This window comes from Oncorhynchus masou, chromosome 10 (genome assembly GCF_036934945.1).
Source record: "Oncorhynchus masou masou isolate Uvic2021 chromosome 10, UVic_Omas_1.1, whole genome shotgun sequence".
Lineage (NCBI taxonomy): Eukaryota > Metazoa > Chordata > Actinopteri > Salmoniformes > Salmonidae > Oncorhynchus > Oncorhynchus masou.
This window is the reverse complement of record NC_088221.1, coordinates 52,817,991-52,833,672: the sequence shown is the minus strand read 5'-3', so window position 1 is coordinate 52,833,672 and position 15,682 is coordinate 52,817,991. Positions and strand designations below refer to the sequence as shown.

General features: G+C 48.3%; 1 protein-coding gene across 4 annotated transcripts in view; it reads left to right on the top strand.

Annotated features, from left to right (window-relative positions):
* The window catches only part of LOC135547742 (speckle-type POZ protein-like A), an 83,349-nt gene extending 74,343 nt beyond the window's left edge, over nucleotides 1–9,006 (top strand). For all 4 annotated transcript variants that reach the window (XM_064976998.1, XM_064977000.1, XM_064976999.1 and 1 more), the window contains 3 exons: nucleotides 5,577–5,719; nucleotides 5,807–5,860; nucleotides 7,939–9,006. In XM_064976998.1, the coding sequence (XP_064833070.1) occupies nucleotides 5,577–5,719; nucleotides 5,807–5,860; nucleotides 7,939–8,083 (342 nt within the window). In that variant the 3' untranslated portion in view covers nucleotides 8,084–9,006. The remainder of the gene's footprint in view (nucleotides 1–5,576; nucleotides 5,720–5,806; nucleotides 5,861–7,938) is intronic.
* Nucleotides 9,007–15,682: the final 6,676 nt, after the last annotated feature.

The following is a 15,682-nucleotide window of genomic DNA, read 5'->3' as shown; positions in this document are numbered from 1 at the left end:
TCCCACCAGAATGGGCTTTAGGTCATTTTCGAACCTGTGGCCATATTACTTCAACAGTATTTAACATTATCCAGATACTGACTGTTGTCACTTGGTGGTCTATAGCAGCTTCCCACCAGAATGGGCTTTAGGTGACCAACCTGTGGCCATATTACTTCAACAGTATTTAACATTATCCAGATACTGACTGTTGTCACTTGGTGGTCTATAGCAGCTTCCCACCAGAATGGGCTTTAGGTGATCACTGAACCTGTGGCCATATTACTTCAACAGTATTTAACATTATCCAGATACTGACTGTTGTCACTTGGTGGTCTATAGCAGCTTCCCACCAGAATGGGCTTTAGGTGACTGATACCTGTGGCCATATTACTTCAACAGTATTTAACATTATCCAGATACTGACTGTTGTCACTTGGTGGTCTATAGCAGCTTCCCACCAGAATGGGCTTTAGGTGACGAACCTGTGGCCATATTACTTCAACAGTATTTAACATTATCCAGATACTGACTGTTGTCACTTGGTGGTCTATAGCAGCTTCCCACCAGAATGGGCTTTAGGTGAGGCAGATGAACCTGTGGCCATATTACTTCAACAGTATTTAACATTATCCAGATACTGACTGTTGTCACTTGACTTCGGGCGCCGACAGAGATGGCCGCCTCGCTTCGCGTTCCTAGGAAACTATGCAGTTTTTTGTTTTTTTACGTGTTAATTCTTACATTAGTACCCCAGGTCATCTTAGGTTTCATTACATACAGTCGAGAAGAACTACTGTATATAAGATCAGCATCAACTCACAATCAGTACGACCAAGAATATGTTTTTCGCGACGCGGATCCTGTGTTCTGCCTTACAAACAGGACAACGGAATGGATCGCATGCAGCGACCCAAAAAAACAACTCCGAAAAAGAGGGAAACGTGGCGGTATTCTGGTCAGACTACGGAGACGGGCACATCGTGCCCCACTTCCTAGCATTCTTCTTGCCAATGTCCAGTCTCTTGACAACAAGGTTGATGAAATCCGAGCAAGGGTAGCATTCCAGAGGGACATCAGAGACTGTAACGTTCTGTGCTTCACGGAAACATGGCTCACTGGAGAGACGCTATCCGAAGCGGTGCAGCCAACGGGTTTCTCCACGCATCGCGCCGACAGAAACAAACACCTTTCTGGTAAAAAGAGGGGTGGGGGTGTATGCCTTATGGCTAACGAGGCATGGTGCGATGAAAGAAACATACAGGAACTCAAATCCTTCTGTTCACCTGATTTAGAATTCCTCACAATCAAATATAGACCGCATTATCTACCAAGAGAATTCTCTTCGATTATAATCACAGCCATATATATCCCCCCAAGCAGACACATCGATGGCTCTGAACGAACTTTATTTAACTCTTTGCAAACTGGAAACCATTTATCCGGAGGCTGCACTCATTGTTGTCGGGGATTTTAACAAGGCTAATCTGAAAACAAGACTCCTAAATTTTATCAGCATATCGATTGCGCAACCAGGGCGGAAAAACCTTGGATCACTGTTACTCTAACTTCCGCGACGCATATAAGGCCCTGCCCCGCCCCCTTTCGGAAAAGCTGACCACGACTCCATTTTGCTGATACCTGCCTACAGACAAAAGTTTTAAAAAAGAAGCTCCCACGCTGAGGTCTGTCCAACGCTGGTCCGACCAAGCTGACTCCACACTCCAAGACTGCTTCCACCACGTGGACTGGGACATGTTTCGTATTGCGTCAAATAACAACATTGACGAATACGCTGATTCGGTGTGCGAGTTCATTAGAACTTGCGTTGAAGATGTCGTTCCCATAGCAACGATTAAAACATTCCCTAACCAGAAACCTTGGATTGATGGCAGCATTCACGTGAAACTGAAAGCGCGAACCACTGCTTTCAATCAGGGCAAGGTGTCTGGTAACATGACTGAATACAAACAATGCAGCTATTCCCTCCGTAAGGCTATCAAACAAGCTAAGCGTCAGTACAGAGACAAAGTAGAATCCCAATTCAACGGCTCAGACACAAGAGGCATGTGGCAGGGTCTACAGTCAATCACGGACTACAGGAAGAAATCCAGCCCAGTCACGGACCAGGATGTCTTGCTCCCAGGCAGACTAAATCACTTTTTTGCCCGCTTTGAGGACAATATAGTGCCACTGACACTGCCTACAACAGAAAAATGCGGTCCCTCCTTCACTGCAGCCGAGGTGAGTAAAACATTTAAACGTGTTAACCCTCGCAAGGCTGCAGGCCCAGACGGCATCCCCAGCCGCGCCCTCAGAGCATGCGCAGACCAGCTGGCTGGTGTGTTTACGGACATATTCAATCAATCCCTATACCAGTCTGCTGTTCCCTCTTGCTTCAAGAGGGCCACCATTGTTCCTGTTCCCAAGAAAGCTAAGGTAACTGAGCTAAACGACTACCGCCCCGTAGCACTCACTTCCGTCATCATGAAGTGCTTTGAGAGACTAGTCAAGGACCATATCACCTCCACCCTACCTGACACCCTAGACCCACTCCAATTTGCTTACCGCTCAAATAGGTCCACAGACGATGCAATCTCAACCACACTGCACACTGCCCTAACCCATCTGGACAAGAGGAATACCTATGTGAGAATGCTGTTCATCGACTACAGCTCGGCATTCAACACCATAGTACCCTCCAAGCTCGTCATCAAGCTCGAGACCCTGGGTCTCGACCCCGTCCTGTGCAACTGGGTACTGGACTTCCTGACGGGCCGCCCCCAGGTGGTGAGGGTAGGTAACAACATCTCCTCCCCGCTGATCCTGAACACTGGGGCCCCACAAGGGTGCGTTCTGAGCCCTCTCCTGTACTCCCTGTTCACCCACGACTGCGTGGCCACGCACGCCTCCAACTCAATCATCAAGTTTGCGGATGACACAACAGTGGTAGGCTTGATTACCAACAACGACGAGACGGCCTACAGGGAGGAGGTGAGGGCCCTCGGAGTGTGGTGTCAGGAAAATAACCTCACACTCAACGTCAACAAAACTAAGGAGATGATTGTGGACTTCAGGAAACAGCAGAGGGAACACCCCCCTATCCACATCGATGAAACAGTAGTGGTGAGAGTAGCAAGTTTTAAGTTCCTTGGCATACACATCACAGACAAACTGAATTGGTCCACTCACACAGACAGCATCGTGAAGAAGGCGCAGCAGCGCCTCTTCAACCTCAGGAGGCTGAAGAAATTCGGCTTGTCACCAAAAGCACTCACAAACTTCTACAGATGCACAATCGAGAGCATCCTGGCGGGCTGTATCACCGCCTGGTACGGCAACTGCTCCGCCCTCAACCGTAAGGCTCTCCAGAGGGTAGTGAGGTCTGCACAACGCATCACCGGGGGCAAACTACCTGCCCTCCAGGACACCTACACCACCCGATGTTACAGGAAGGCCATAAAGATCATCAAGGACATCAACCACCCGAGCCACTGCCTGTTCACCCCGCTATCATCCAGAAGGCGAGGTCAGTACAGGTGCATCAAAGCTGGGACCGAGAGACTGAAAAACAGCTTCTATCTCAAGGCCATCAGACTGTTAAACAGCCACCACTAACATTGAGTGGCTGCTGCCAACACACTGACACTGACTCAACTCCAGCCACTTTAATAATGGGAATTGATGGGAAATGATGTAAATATATCACTAGCCACTTTAAACAATGCTACCTTATATAATGTTACTTACCCTACATTATGAATCTCATATGCATACGTATATACTGTACTCTATATCATCGACTGCATCCTTATGTAATACATGTATCACTAGCCACTTTAACTATGCCACTTTGTTTACATACTCATCTCATATGTATATACTGTACTCGATACCATCTACTGTATCTTGCCTATGCTGCTCTGTACCATCACTCATTCATATATCCTTATGTACATATTCTTTATCCCCTTACACTGTGTATAAGACAGTAGTTTAGGAATTGTTAGTTAGATTACTTGTTGGTTATTACTGCATTGTCGGAACTAGAAGCACAAGCATTTCGCTACACTCGCATTAACATCTGCTAACCATGTGTATGTGACAAATAAAATTTGATTTGGATTTGTCAATAGCAGCTTCCCACCAGAATGGGCTTTAGGTGACGAACCTGTGGCCATATTACTTCAACAGTATTTAACATTATCCAGATACTGACTGTTGTCACTTGGTGGTCTATAGCAGCTTCCCACCAGAATGGGCTTTAGGTGACGAACCTGTGGCCATATTACTTCAACAGTATTTAACATTATCCAGATACTGACTGTCTATAGCAGCTTCCCACCAGAATGGGCTTTAGGTGACGGCTTTAGGTAACATTAGATCCTCTCTAATCTTTACAGGAATGTGGTTCTGAATATAAACAGCAACACCGTCTCCGTTGGCATTTCTTTATTTTCGGAAAATGTTATAACCATGTCTTGCTACCACTGTATCATCAAAGGTATTATCTAAATTAGTGTCAGAGATAGTCAGAATATGAATGTCATCTGTTACAAGCAAGTTTTCCACTTTATGGACCTTGTTTCTTAATATGGGCTATTTTTAGCACTTTTCCTCATTGCTTGATTGTTTTTAAATGCTTTACTGGGAAGCTTATCAGAAGTCATGTTATTCATATTGGAGCTGATAGTGCAGGGTGAGCTGCATAAAGTGGTCTTCCTACTCGGACACCACCTCAGTGGTCTCCCTACTGGGACACACCACCTCAGTGGTCTCCCTACTGGGACACACCACCTCAGTGGTCTCCCTACTGGGACACACCACCTCAGTGGTCTCCCTACTGGGACACACCACCTCAGTGGTCTCCCTACTGGGACACACCACCTCAGTGGTCTCCCTACTGGGACACACCACCTCAGTGGTCTCCCTACTGGGACACACCACCTCAGTGGTCTTCCTACTAGGACACCACCTCAGTGGTCTTCCTACTAGGACACCACCTCAGTGGTCTCCCTACTGGGACACACCACCTCAGTGGTCTCCCTACTGGGACACACCACCTCAGTGGTCTCCCTACTGGGACACACCACCTCAGTGCTAAGTTAAGTTACTTACATTGTGTCTGCCAACGCCCCTATAGGATAATGTACTTTTAATGCCGCATTATGACGACTCATTGTCACAATGGTAGGGATTAACTGAGCTGTTCCTGGATCATTTACCAGTCATTGTTTCAACGCAGCCTTGAAATGCGTGGATAGAGTCCAGGACCAGGTCCAAGATGACTGTAACCCTACAATCAAATCAAATTGTATTTGTCACATGCGCCTGATACAACAGGTGTAGGTAGACCTTACAGTGAATTGCCGACTTACAACAATGCAGTTTTAAGAAAATACCTATATTAAAAAAAAGATAAGAGATAAGAATAACAAATAATTTCAGAACAGCAGTTAAATAACAATAGCGGTGCTATATACAGGGGGTACTGGTACAGAGTCAATTCTCTTCTCTCCCAGTAAACTGTTAGACTGTGTTATTCTTCTATTCAGACCGACTCCTAACCACCCCTAACCCTCTCCTCTCTCCACCAGTATGCCTTGGAGCGTTTAAAGGTGATGTGTGAAGAGGCTCTGTGCACCAGCCTCTCTGTGGAGAACGTGGCTGATACCCTGATCCTGGCGGACTTACACAGTGCCGAGCAGCTCAAAGCACAAGCCATAGATTTTATCAACAGGCAAGTATCTGTAGAAAGACCCAGTGATGAATCCCTCCTGCCAGCCGTGTTTACCTTCTCTCAGCGCTGCTCTGTTATCTCCTGTAGGTGCAGCGTCCTCCGACAGCTGGGCTGTAAAGATGGGAAACACTGGAATAGCAGGTATGGACACAACACCTCATCATCATAATAATAATAATGGGGAGTATGTGACTAGCTGATATACATGCATATATGACACCAGCTTAATAACAAACTCTTATCTCTTCCAAAGATAATTCATTGTTATGGCCTCAGAGCCAGGCAGGGAGGGGGGGGAGTGAGCCAGGCAGGGAGGGGGGGAGTGAGCCAGGCAGGGGGAGAGAGAGTGAGCCAGGCAGGGGGAGAGAGAGTGAGCCAGGCAGGGGGATGGGGGAGTGAGCCAGGCAGGGGGAGAGAGAGTGAGCCAGGCAGGGGGGATGGGGGTGAGCCAGGCAGGGGGAGAGAGAGTGAGCCAGTCAGAGGGGGGAGAGAGTGAGCCAGGCTGAGGGGAGAGAGAGTGAGCCAGGCAGGGGGGAGAGAGAGTGAGCCAGGCAGGGGGAGAGAGAGTGAGCCAGGCAGGCGGGGAGAGAGAGTGAGCCAGGCTGGGGGGAGAGAGAGTGAGCCAGGCAGGGGGAGAGAGAGAGTGAGCCAGGCTGAGGGGAGAGAGAGTGAGCCAGGCAGGGGGGAGAGAGTGAGCCAGGCAGGGGGAGAGAGAGTGAGCCAGGCAGGCGGGGAGAGAGAGTGAGCCAGGCAGGGGGGAGAGAGAGTGAGCCAGGCAAGGGGGAGAGAGAGTGAGCCAGTCAGGGGGAGAGAGAGAGTGAGCCAGGCTGAGGGGAGAGAGAGTGAGCCAGTCAGGGGGGAGGTCAGGGGGAGAGAGAGAGTGAGCCAGGCTGAGGGGAGAGAGAGTGAGCCAGTCAGGGGGAGAGAGAGTGAGCCAGTCAGGGGGGAGAGAGAGTGAGCCAGTCAGGGGGGAGAGAGAGTGAGCCAGGCTGAGGGGAGAGAGAGTGAGCCAGGCAGGGGGAGAGAGAGTGAGCCAGGCAAGGGGGAGAGAGAGTGAGCCAGGCAGGGGGAGAGAGTGAGCAGGGCAGGCAGGGAGAGAGAGTGAGCCAGGCAGGGGGAGAGGAGTGAGCCAGGCAGGGGGAGGGGGTGAGCCAGGCAGGGGGAGAGAGAGTGAGCCAGTCAGGGGGGAGAGAGAGTGAGCCAGGCAGGGGGAGAGAGAGTGAGCCAGGCAGGGGGGAGAGAGAGTGAGCCAGGCTGGGGGAGAGAGAGTGAGCCAGGCAGGGGGGAGAGAGTGAGCCAGGCAGGCGGGGAGAGAGAGTGAGCCAGGCAGGGGGAGAGAGTGAGCCAGGCAGGGGGAGAGAGAGCAGGGGAGGGGGTGAGCCAGGCAGGGGGAGGGGGGGTGAGTGAGCCAGGCAGGGGGAGAGAGAGTGAGCCAGGCAGGGGGAGAGAGAGTGAGCCAGGCTGAGGGGAGAGAGAGTGAGCCAGGCTGGGGGAGAGAGAGTGAGCCAGGCAGGCAGGGAGAGAGAGTGAGCCAGGCTGAGGGGAGAGAGAGTGTGCCAGGCAGAGGGGAGAGAGAGTGAGCCAGGCAGGCAGGGAGAGAGAGTGAGCCAGGCAGGGGGGGAGAGAGTGAGCCAGGCAGGGGGAGAGAGAGTGAGCCAGGCAGGGGGGGGAGAGAGTGAGCCAGGCAGGGGGAGAGAGAGTGAGCCAGGCTGAGGGGGAGAGAGAGTGTGCCAGGCAGGGGGAGAGAGAGTGAGCCAGGCAGGCAGGGAGAGAGAGTGAGCCAGGCAGGGGGAGAGAGAGTGAGCCAGGCAGGGGGAGAGAGAGTGAGTGAGCCAGGCAGGGGGAGAGAGAGTGAGTGAGCCAGGCAGGGGGGTGAGAGTGAGCCAGGCAGGGGGAGAGAGAGTGAGCCAGGCAGGGGGAGAGAGAGAGTGAGCCAGGCAGGGGGGGGGGAGAGTGAGCCAGGCAGGGGGGAGAGAGAGTGAGCCAGGCAGGGGGAGAGAGAGTGAGCCAGGCAGGGGGGAGAGAGTGAGCCAGGCAGGGGGAGAGAGAGTGAGCCAGGCAGGGGGGGGGAGAAGGAGAGAGAGTGAGCCAGGCAAGGGGGGGAGATTAATAGACTACCTGCATGGGAGGGTGGTATTTATTCTCATTACAGCCCCATTCATCTAAATTGGTTTTTATTGTCTCTGTGTTAATGTCCTGTCTGTGTGGTTGTATTGCAGTCATGCCACGGACATAATGGAGACGGCAGGCTGGAAGTCAATGATCCAGTCCCACCCTCACTTAGTGGCCGAGGCCTTCAGAGCCTTGGCATCGGCACAGTGCCCGCCCTTCGGCCTGCCGAGGAAACGCCTAAAACAGTCCTGACTGCTACAGACCTCTGATCCAGACAGAGAGCTGAGGCAGCCCACTGATCCAGACAGAGAGTTGAGGCAGCCCACTGATCCAGACAGAGGGCTGAGGCAGCCCACTGATCCAGACTGAGAGCTGAGGCAGCCCTCTGATCCAGACTGAGAGCTGAGGCAGCCCTCTGATCCAGACTGAGAGCTGAGGCAGCCCTCTGATCCAGACTGAGAGCTGAGGCAGCCCTCTGATCCAGACTGAGAGCTGAGGCAGCCCACTGATCCAGACTGAGAGCTGAGGCAGCCCACTGATCCAGACTGAGAGCTGAGACTGCAGCCCTCTGATCCAGACTGAGAGCTGAGGCAGCCCTCTGATCCAGACTGAGAGCTGAGGCAGCCCACTGATCCAGACTGAGAGCTGAGGCAGCCCTCTGATCCAGACTGAGAGCTGAGGCAGCCCTCTGATCCAGACTGAGAGCTGAGGCAGCCCACTGATCCAAAAAGAGCTGAGACACCATGGGGACACAGGACTATGAAGAAGAGATCCCCCCAGTCCCCTCATAGACTGTCCGTCTCATCCTATTGGTTTCTATCTGAACAGGCCTGGTAGCATGGGAGACTGACTCCAACTGGTAGAAAGTAATGTTTGCTTTTGGTCCTCAAGTTTTGTTGCTATTTTTCTGTAATTTCAAATGGCCTTAATCTATCTGCCATTGGAGCTGATCCACTGTGTTCTCTCTATTTGACTCTGTACCTGCCCCGTCCCACAGACCAGGCTGCCCCGTCCCACAGACCAGGCTGCCCCGTCCCACAGACCAGGCTGCCCCGTCCCACAGACCAGGCTGCCCCGTCCCACAGACCAGGCTGCCCCGTCCCACAGACCAGGCTGCCCCGTCCCACAGACCAGGCTGCCCCCCACAGTCCCACAGACCAGGCTGCCCCGTCCCACAGACCCCCGTCCCACAGACCAGGCTGCCCCGTCCCACAGACCAGGCTGCCCCGTCCCACAGACCAGGCTGCCCCGTCCCACAGACCAGGCTGCCCCGTCCCACAGACCAGGCTGCCCCGTCCCACAGACCAGGCTGCGTCCAGATTGCACTAGTTCCCATAGTAATTTTGATATGGAGTTCTATAGGGACGTGTTAAGCGTTTGATTCATGGGAAATATTATATATTTGTAATGTTAAGCCCATTTTGTGACTAGACATTAAAAATCGTGAACACTTTCAGTGCAGTCAATTCTTTACACTTTTTAAAAGATGAGTATGCCCCATATTGATGGCACCATTTCTATGTAAATGACTGTTCAACCATCTTCAGAAGGTGTTTCCTGGCATTAAAAGACTGTGTTGATGCTGTTATTATTGTATGGAAGACTTGAACATGACGATAGTCTCTGCCTCTACACTAGAAAAAGTATTGGACGAATAGGAAAGGCTCTTTCCCCAAACAGTCTCCCATTGGATGATGGGAGACTTATGCAAAGAGCAATCTATAGATTCAACTTCAAGAGATTTAGGTTTCCATACTACTACCAACATGCAAATATTTATACACTGAGTATACAAAACATTAGGAACACTTTCTCTTTCCATGACATAGACTGACCAGGTGAATCCAGGAGAAAGCTATGATCCCGTATTGATGTTACTTGTTAAATCCACTTCAATCAGTGTAGATGAAGGGGAGGAGACATGGTAAATAAGGATTTATAAGCCTTGAGACATGACATTATGTATGCGTGCCATTCAGAGGGTGAGTGGGCAAGACAAAAGATTTAAGTGCCTTTGAACGGGGTATGGTAGCCAGGTGCACCCGTTTGAGTGTGTCAAAAACTGCAACGCTGCCGGGTTTTTCACACTCAACAGTTTCCTGTGTGTATCAAGAATAGTCCACCACCCAAAGGACATCAAGCCAACTTCACACAACTGTGGAAAGCATTGGAGTCAGCATCAGTGAGGATCTCTTTCAATGCCTTCTAGAGCATGCCCTGAAGAATTGGGGCTGTTCTGAGGGCAAAAGGGGGTTGCAACTCAATATTAGTAAGGTGTTCCTAATGTTTTGTACGCTCATGGTATATTCTTAATCTATTGTGCTTGGCAAAAGATAAACGTGGGAAAGACTAGTGCATGGTCCTGTATTTTTTTCTGCAATTATCTACAAGTATCTGTAAAGGATTTAAATTAATTGATTCCAGTCTCAGTGCAAACTAGGCTCCAACAGTCTTGGACGTGTACAGGGTGCTGAGTATCACTGTCCATTATTACTGTCTTTGTTATAGGGGTCAGGGGTCAGGCCAGCTTCACATTCTAAGCAGTCAGGACCTCAAATGATTAAATTCATCAATGGAAGACATGTAAACTTTTCCTGATCTGAACCTGCATGAATGGTTCACGTTGGTCGTACAGCCATGATGTGTGTATTGGTGGTTCACATGTTGGTCGTACAGCCATGATGTGTGTATTGGTGGGTCACATGTTGGCCGTACAGCCATGATGTGTGTTGATGGTTCACATGTTGGTCGTACAGCCATGATGTGTGTATTGGTGGTTCACATGTTGGTCGTACAGCCATGATGTGTGTATTGATGGTTCACGTTGGTCGTACAGCCATGATGTGTGTATTGGTGGTTCACATGTTGGTCGTACAGCCATGATGTGTGTATTGATGGTTCACATGTTGGTCGTACAGCCATGATGTGTGTATTGATGGTTCACATGTTGGTCGTACAGCCATGATGTGTGTATTGGTGGGTCACATGTTGGTTGTACAGCCATGATGTGTGTATTGATGGTTCACGTTGGTCGTACAGCCATGATGTGTGTATTGGTGGTTCACATGTTGGTCGTACAGCCATGATGTGTGTATTGATGGTTCACATGTTGGTCGTACAGCCATGATGTGTGTATTGATGGTTCACATGTTGGTCGTACAGCCATGATGTGTGTATTGGTGGTTCACATGTTGGCCGTACAGCCATGATGTGTGTATTGGTGGGTCACATGTTGGTCGTTAACAGTGTGTCATAGCTGCTGTTATGTGGTATGGCAGATGCCTATTTAGAAGATTTTGTAAATGACAGAAAGTGACATCCTTTTACATGGAATTACTCAGTCATTCTGTGTTCTGTTGCAATGTTGGAAAAAGATTGTTGTCTGAGAGAATGCCTGCATTAACTCATTAAAGATGCATCTTTATTTACCTGCCATTCATTCATCACGTGGTCAAGTGTTGGCTGTTATCTTTGTGCTGTTCTATCGATGTGTCCTTTACCTCACCAGGTCTGCCTGGCTGTTGCAGGCAGCAGAACGTTCTCCACGACGTCTCGGAGTTACATTGTGTTGTTTAATTGTTCCCTTTATTTTTTTTAGCAGTGTATCTGTGCTGTTCTATCGATGTGTCCTTTTCCTCACCAGGTCTGCCTGGCTGCCTGCTTCTCCTAAACGGTTACTGTTGTAGTCAGTCTTCACACCTGTCCTCATCCAGAGCTAACATCAACATGTTACTGCTAAATACATGTGTATTTAACTAATAGAATATGGGCTCCATAAGCCACGTCAAACCAGCATCCCAGTATTAACACTGCAGCAGCATGAATGTATCTTTGCTCCTGTGATCAAATTAAGCTGCAAAATTATCTTGGTTACTGGAGAAACAGTGGCCTCCTTAGTAGTAGATACATCTCCAGACAAATCTCTTCTGTACAACTTGCCCAACACAAAGTCCTGTTCTGCATCTTTAAAGTGTGGTTCATCTATCCCCACTAAACTAAGCATAATGTTCCATCAAACGTAAAGATAAAAGTTCATACTGGACCAAGGAGTTGTGAAGACAGGACTGTGGACAATTTTTATTTTATTTAACGAGGCAAGTCAGTTAATAACACATTCTTATTTACAATGATGGCCAAACTCAGACGACGCTGACTCCCAATCACGGCCGGATGTGATACAGCCTGGATTCGAACCAGGTACTTCAGTGACGCCTAGACCACAGCGCCACTCGGGAGCCCTGGTCCTACAATATCTTCAGAGAGGACAGAGCTATGGTCCAGTCTGTTTATAGAGGACAGCGCTGTGGTCCAGTCTGTTTGTTACGCTCTCCCTGCTTCCTCTGTGTTTTTATTTGCAGATTGGAGCTGATTGGGTTGTTAAGGTGACAAGTTGCACCTGGGTTTGGGATCAACTAGGTGATAAAAGGTACTGGTGCTCAGTCCTCCCTCTCTCTCCTCAAGCACCATTTTGTTTTGTTATCTGGTTGATTGGTTTTGATTAGGTGCACCTTTAACACACCCATTTTACCTTCATCTCCATTACACCCCTCACATGCCTACTTTCACACTTCACAGGTTAGTTTTCCATTGTAGTTTTATACTTAGTTATTTCCTAAATATTTGTGTTCCTCCTTAACTGCCACTGTGTGGACTCCCCTGTTTGTCACCATCTAGTACCAGGTTGTGACAAGGGCTCATCTGGGATTCTTGCCTTGGCTATTTTGACATTATCCCTACTATACATGGTATATTGTAATTTGTTAGTGCTAATTGCCGACTCTTTGATGGGTCAAGTGGATTGCTTAGTTCTGCTATTGTCCCAGAAGCCTGTATGGCCATTTGTATGCGATATTGTGTATTACATGTTGACTTTTTTGTAGTTGTGTGTTTAATCACACTTCAATTGGTTTTAGAGAAATTGCCTTCTAAGGTATCGGGTTGATGACTTGTTTATTTATTACAAGTTTTGATTTGGTGCATCAGTGGAGAGAAGACGAAGTTTCTTTTCCTGTATTGTCTAGAGACACTTTGTTCTGTTCCCTGTTGGGTCATCGGATTATGAAGGTGCCATGTCTTTGCCATGTATGACAGTGAGAAGTTGAGGCAGACACAACTCATTGCCCAGAGCTATGGTCTTTCCTCCTGTTTTTTTTATTTTTTTATTTTTATTTCACCTTTGTTTAACCAGGTAGGCAAGTTGAGAACAAGTTCAAATCAAATTTTATTTGTCACATACACATGGTTAGCAGATGTTAATGCGAGTGTAGCGAAATGCTTGTGCTTCTAGTTCCGACAATGCAGTAAGAACCAACAAGTAATCTAACTAACAATTCCTAAACTACTGTCTTATACACAGTGTAAGGGGATAAAGAATATGTACATAAGGATATATGAATGAGTGATGGTACAGAGCAGCATAGGCAAGATACAGTAGATGGTATCGAGTACAGTATATACATATGAGATGAGTATGTAAACAAAGTGGCATAGTTAAAGTGACTAGTGTTACATGTATTACATAAGGATGCAGTCGATGATATAGAGTACAGTATATACGTATGCATATGAGATTCATAATGTAGGGTAAGTAACATTATATAAGGTAGCATTGTTTAAAGTGGCTAGTGATATATTTACATCATTTCCCATCAATTCCCATTATTAAAGTGGCTGGAGTTGAGTCAGTGTCAGTGTTGGCAGCAGCCACTCAATGTTAGTGGTGGCTGTTTAACAGTCTGATGGCCTTGAGATAGAAGCTGTTTTTCAGTCTCTCGGTCCCAGCTTTGATGCACCTGTACTGACCTCGCCTTCTGGATGATAGCGGGGTGAACAGGCAGTGGCTCGGGTGGTTGATGTCCTTGATGATCTTTATGGCCTTCCTGTAACATCGGGTGGTGTAGGTGTCCTGGAGGGCAGGTAGTTTGCCCCCAGTGATGCGTTGTGCAGACCTCACTACCCTCTGGAGAGCCTTACGGTTGAGAGCGGAGCAGTTGCCGTACCAGGCGGTGATACAGCTCTCATTTACAATTGCGACCTGGCCAAGATAAAGCAAAGCAGTTCGACACATACAACGACACAGAGTTACACATGGAGCAAAACAAACATACAGTCAATAATACAGTATAAACAAGTCTATATACAATGTGAGCAAATGAGGTGAGATAAGGGAGGTAAAGGCAAAAAAAGGCCATGGTGGCAAAGTAAATACAATATAGCAAGTAAAACACTGGAATGGTAGATTTGCAATGGAAGAATGTGCAAAGTAGAAATAAAAATAATAGGGTGCAAAGGAGCAAAATAAATAAATTAAATAGAGTAGGGAAAGAGGTAGTTGTTTGGGCTAAAATATAGGTGGGCTATGTACAGGTGCAGTAATCTGTGAGCTGCTCTGACAGTTGGTGCTTAAAGCTAGTGAGGGAGATAAGTGTTTCCAGTTTCAGTGCTTTTTGTAGTTCGTTCCAGTCATTGGCAGCAGAGAACTGGAAGGAGAGGCGGCCAAAGAAAGAATTGGTTTTGGGGGTGACTAGAGAGATATACCTGCTGGAGCGTGTGCTACAGGTGGGAGATGCTATGGTGACCAGCGAGCTGAGATAAGGGGGACTTTACCTAGCAGGGTCTTGTAGATGACATGGAGCCAGTGGGTTTGGTGACGAGTATGAAGCGAGGGCCAGCCAACGAGAGCGTACAGGTCGCAATGGTGGGTAGTATATGGGGCTTTGGTGACAAAACGGATTGCACTGTGATAGACTGCATCCAATTTGTTGAGTAGGGTATTGGAGGCTATTTTGTAAATGACATCGCCAAAGTCGAGGATTGGTAGGATGGTCAGTTTTACAAGGGTATGTTTGGCAGCATGAGTGAAGGATGCTTTGTTGCGAAATAGGAAGCCAATTCTAGATTTAACTTTGGATTGGAGATATTTGATATGGGTCTGGAAAGAGAGTTTACAGTCTAACCAGACACCTAAGTATTTGTAGTTGTCCACGTATTCTAAATCAGAGCCGTCCATAGTAGTGATGTTGGACAGGCGGGTAGGAGTGGGTAGCGATCGGTTGAAGAGCATGCATTTAGTTTTACTTGTATTTAAGAGCAATTGGAGGCCACGGAAGGAGAGTTGTATGGCATTGAAGCTTGCCTGGAGGGTTGTTAACACAGTGTCCAAAGAAGAGCCAGAAGTATACAGAATGGTGTTGTCTGTGTAGAGGTGGATCAGAGACTCACCAGCAGCAAGAGCGACATCATTGATGTATACAGAGAAGAGAGTCGGTCCAAGAATTGAACCCTGTGGCACCCCCATAGAGACTGCCAGATGTCCGGACAGCAGACCCTCCGATTTGACACACTGAACTCTATCAGAGAAGTAGTTGGTGAACCAGGCGAGGCAATCATTTGAGAAACCAAGGCTGTCGAGTCTGCCGATGAGGATGTGGTGATTGACAGAGTCGAAAGCCTTGGCCAGATCTATGAACACGGCTGCACAGTAATGTTTCTTATCGATGGCGGTTAAGATATCGTTTAGGACCTTGAGCGTGGCTGAGGTGCACCCATGACCAGCTCTGAAACCAGATTGCATAGCATAGAAGGTATGGTGAGATTCGAAATGGTCGGTAATCTGTTTGTTGACTTGGCTTTCGAAGACCTTAGAAAGGCATGGTAGGATAGATATAGGTCTGTAGCAGTTTGGGTCAAGAGTGGGGGATGACCGCAGCTGCTTTCCAATCTTTGGGGATCTCAGACAACACGAGAGGTTGAACAGGCTAGACATAGCGTTGAGTTCCTGCATGGAGCACGTTGTGTGTCGTTTATTACTTTTGTGTGGTGATAGCGGTCAGAGTTTGGGGGGCACATCTG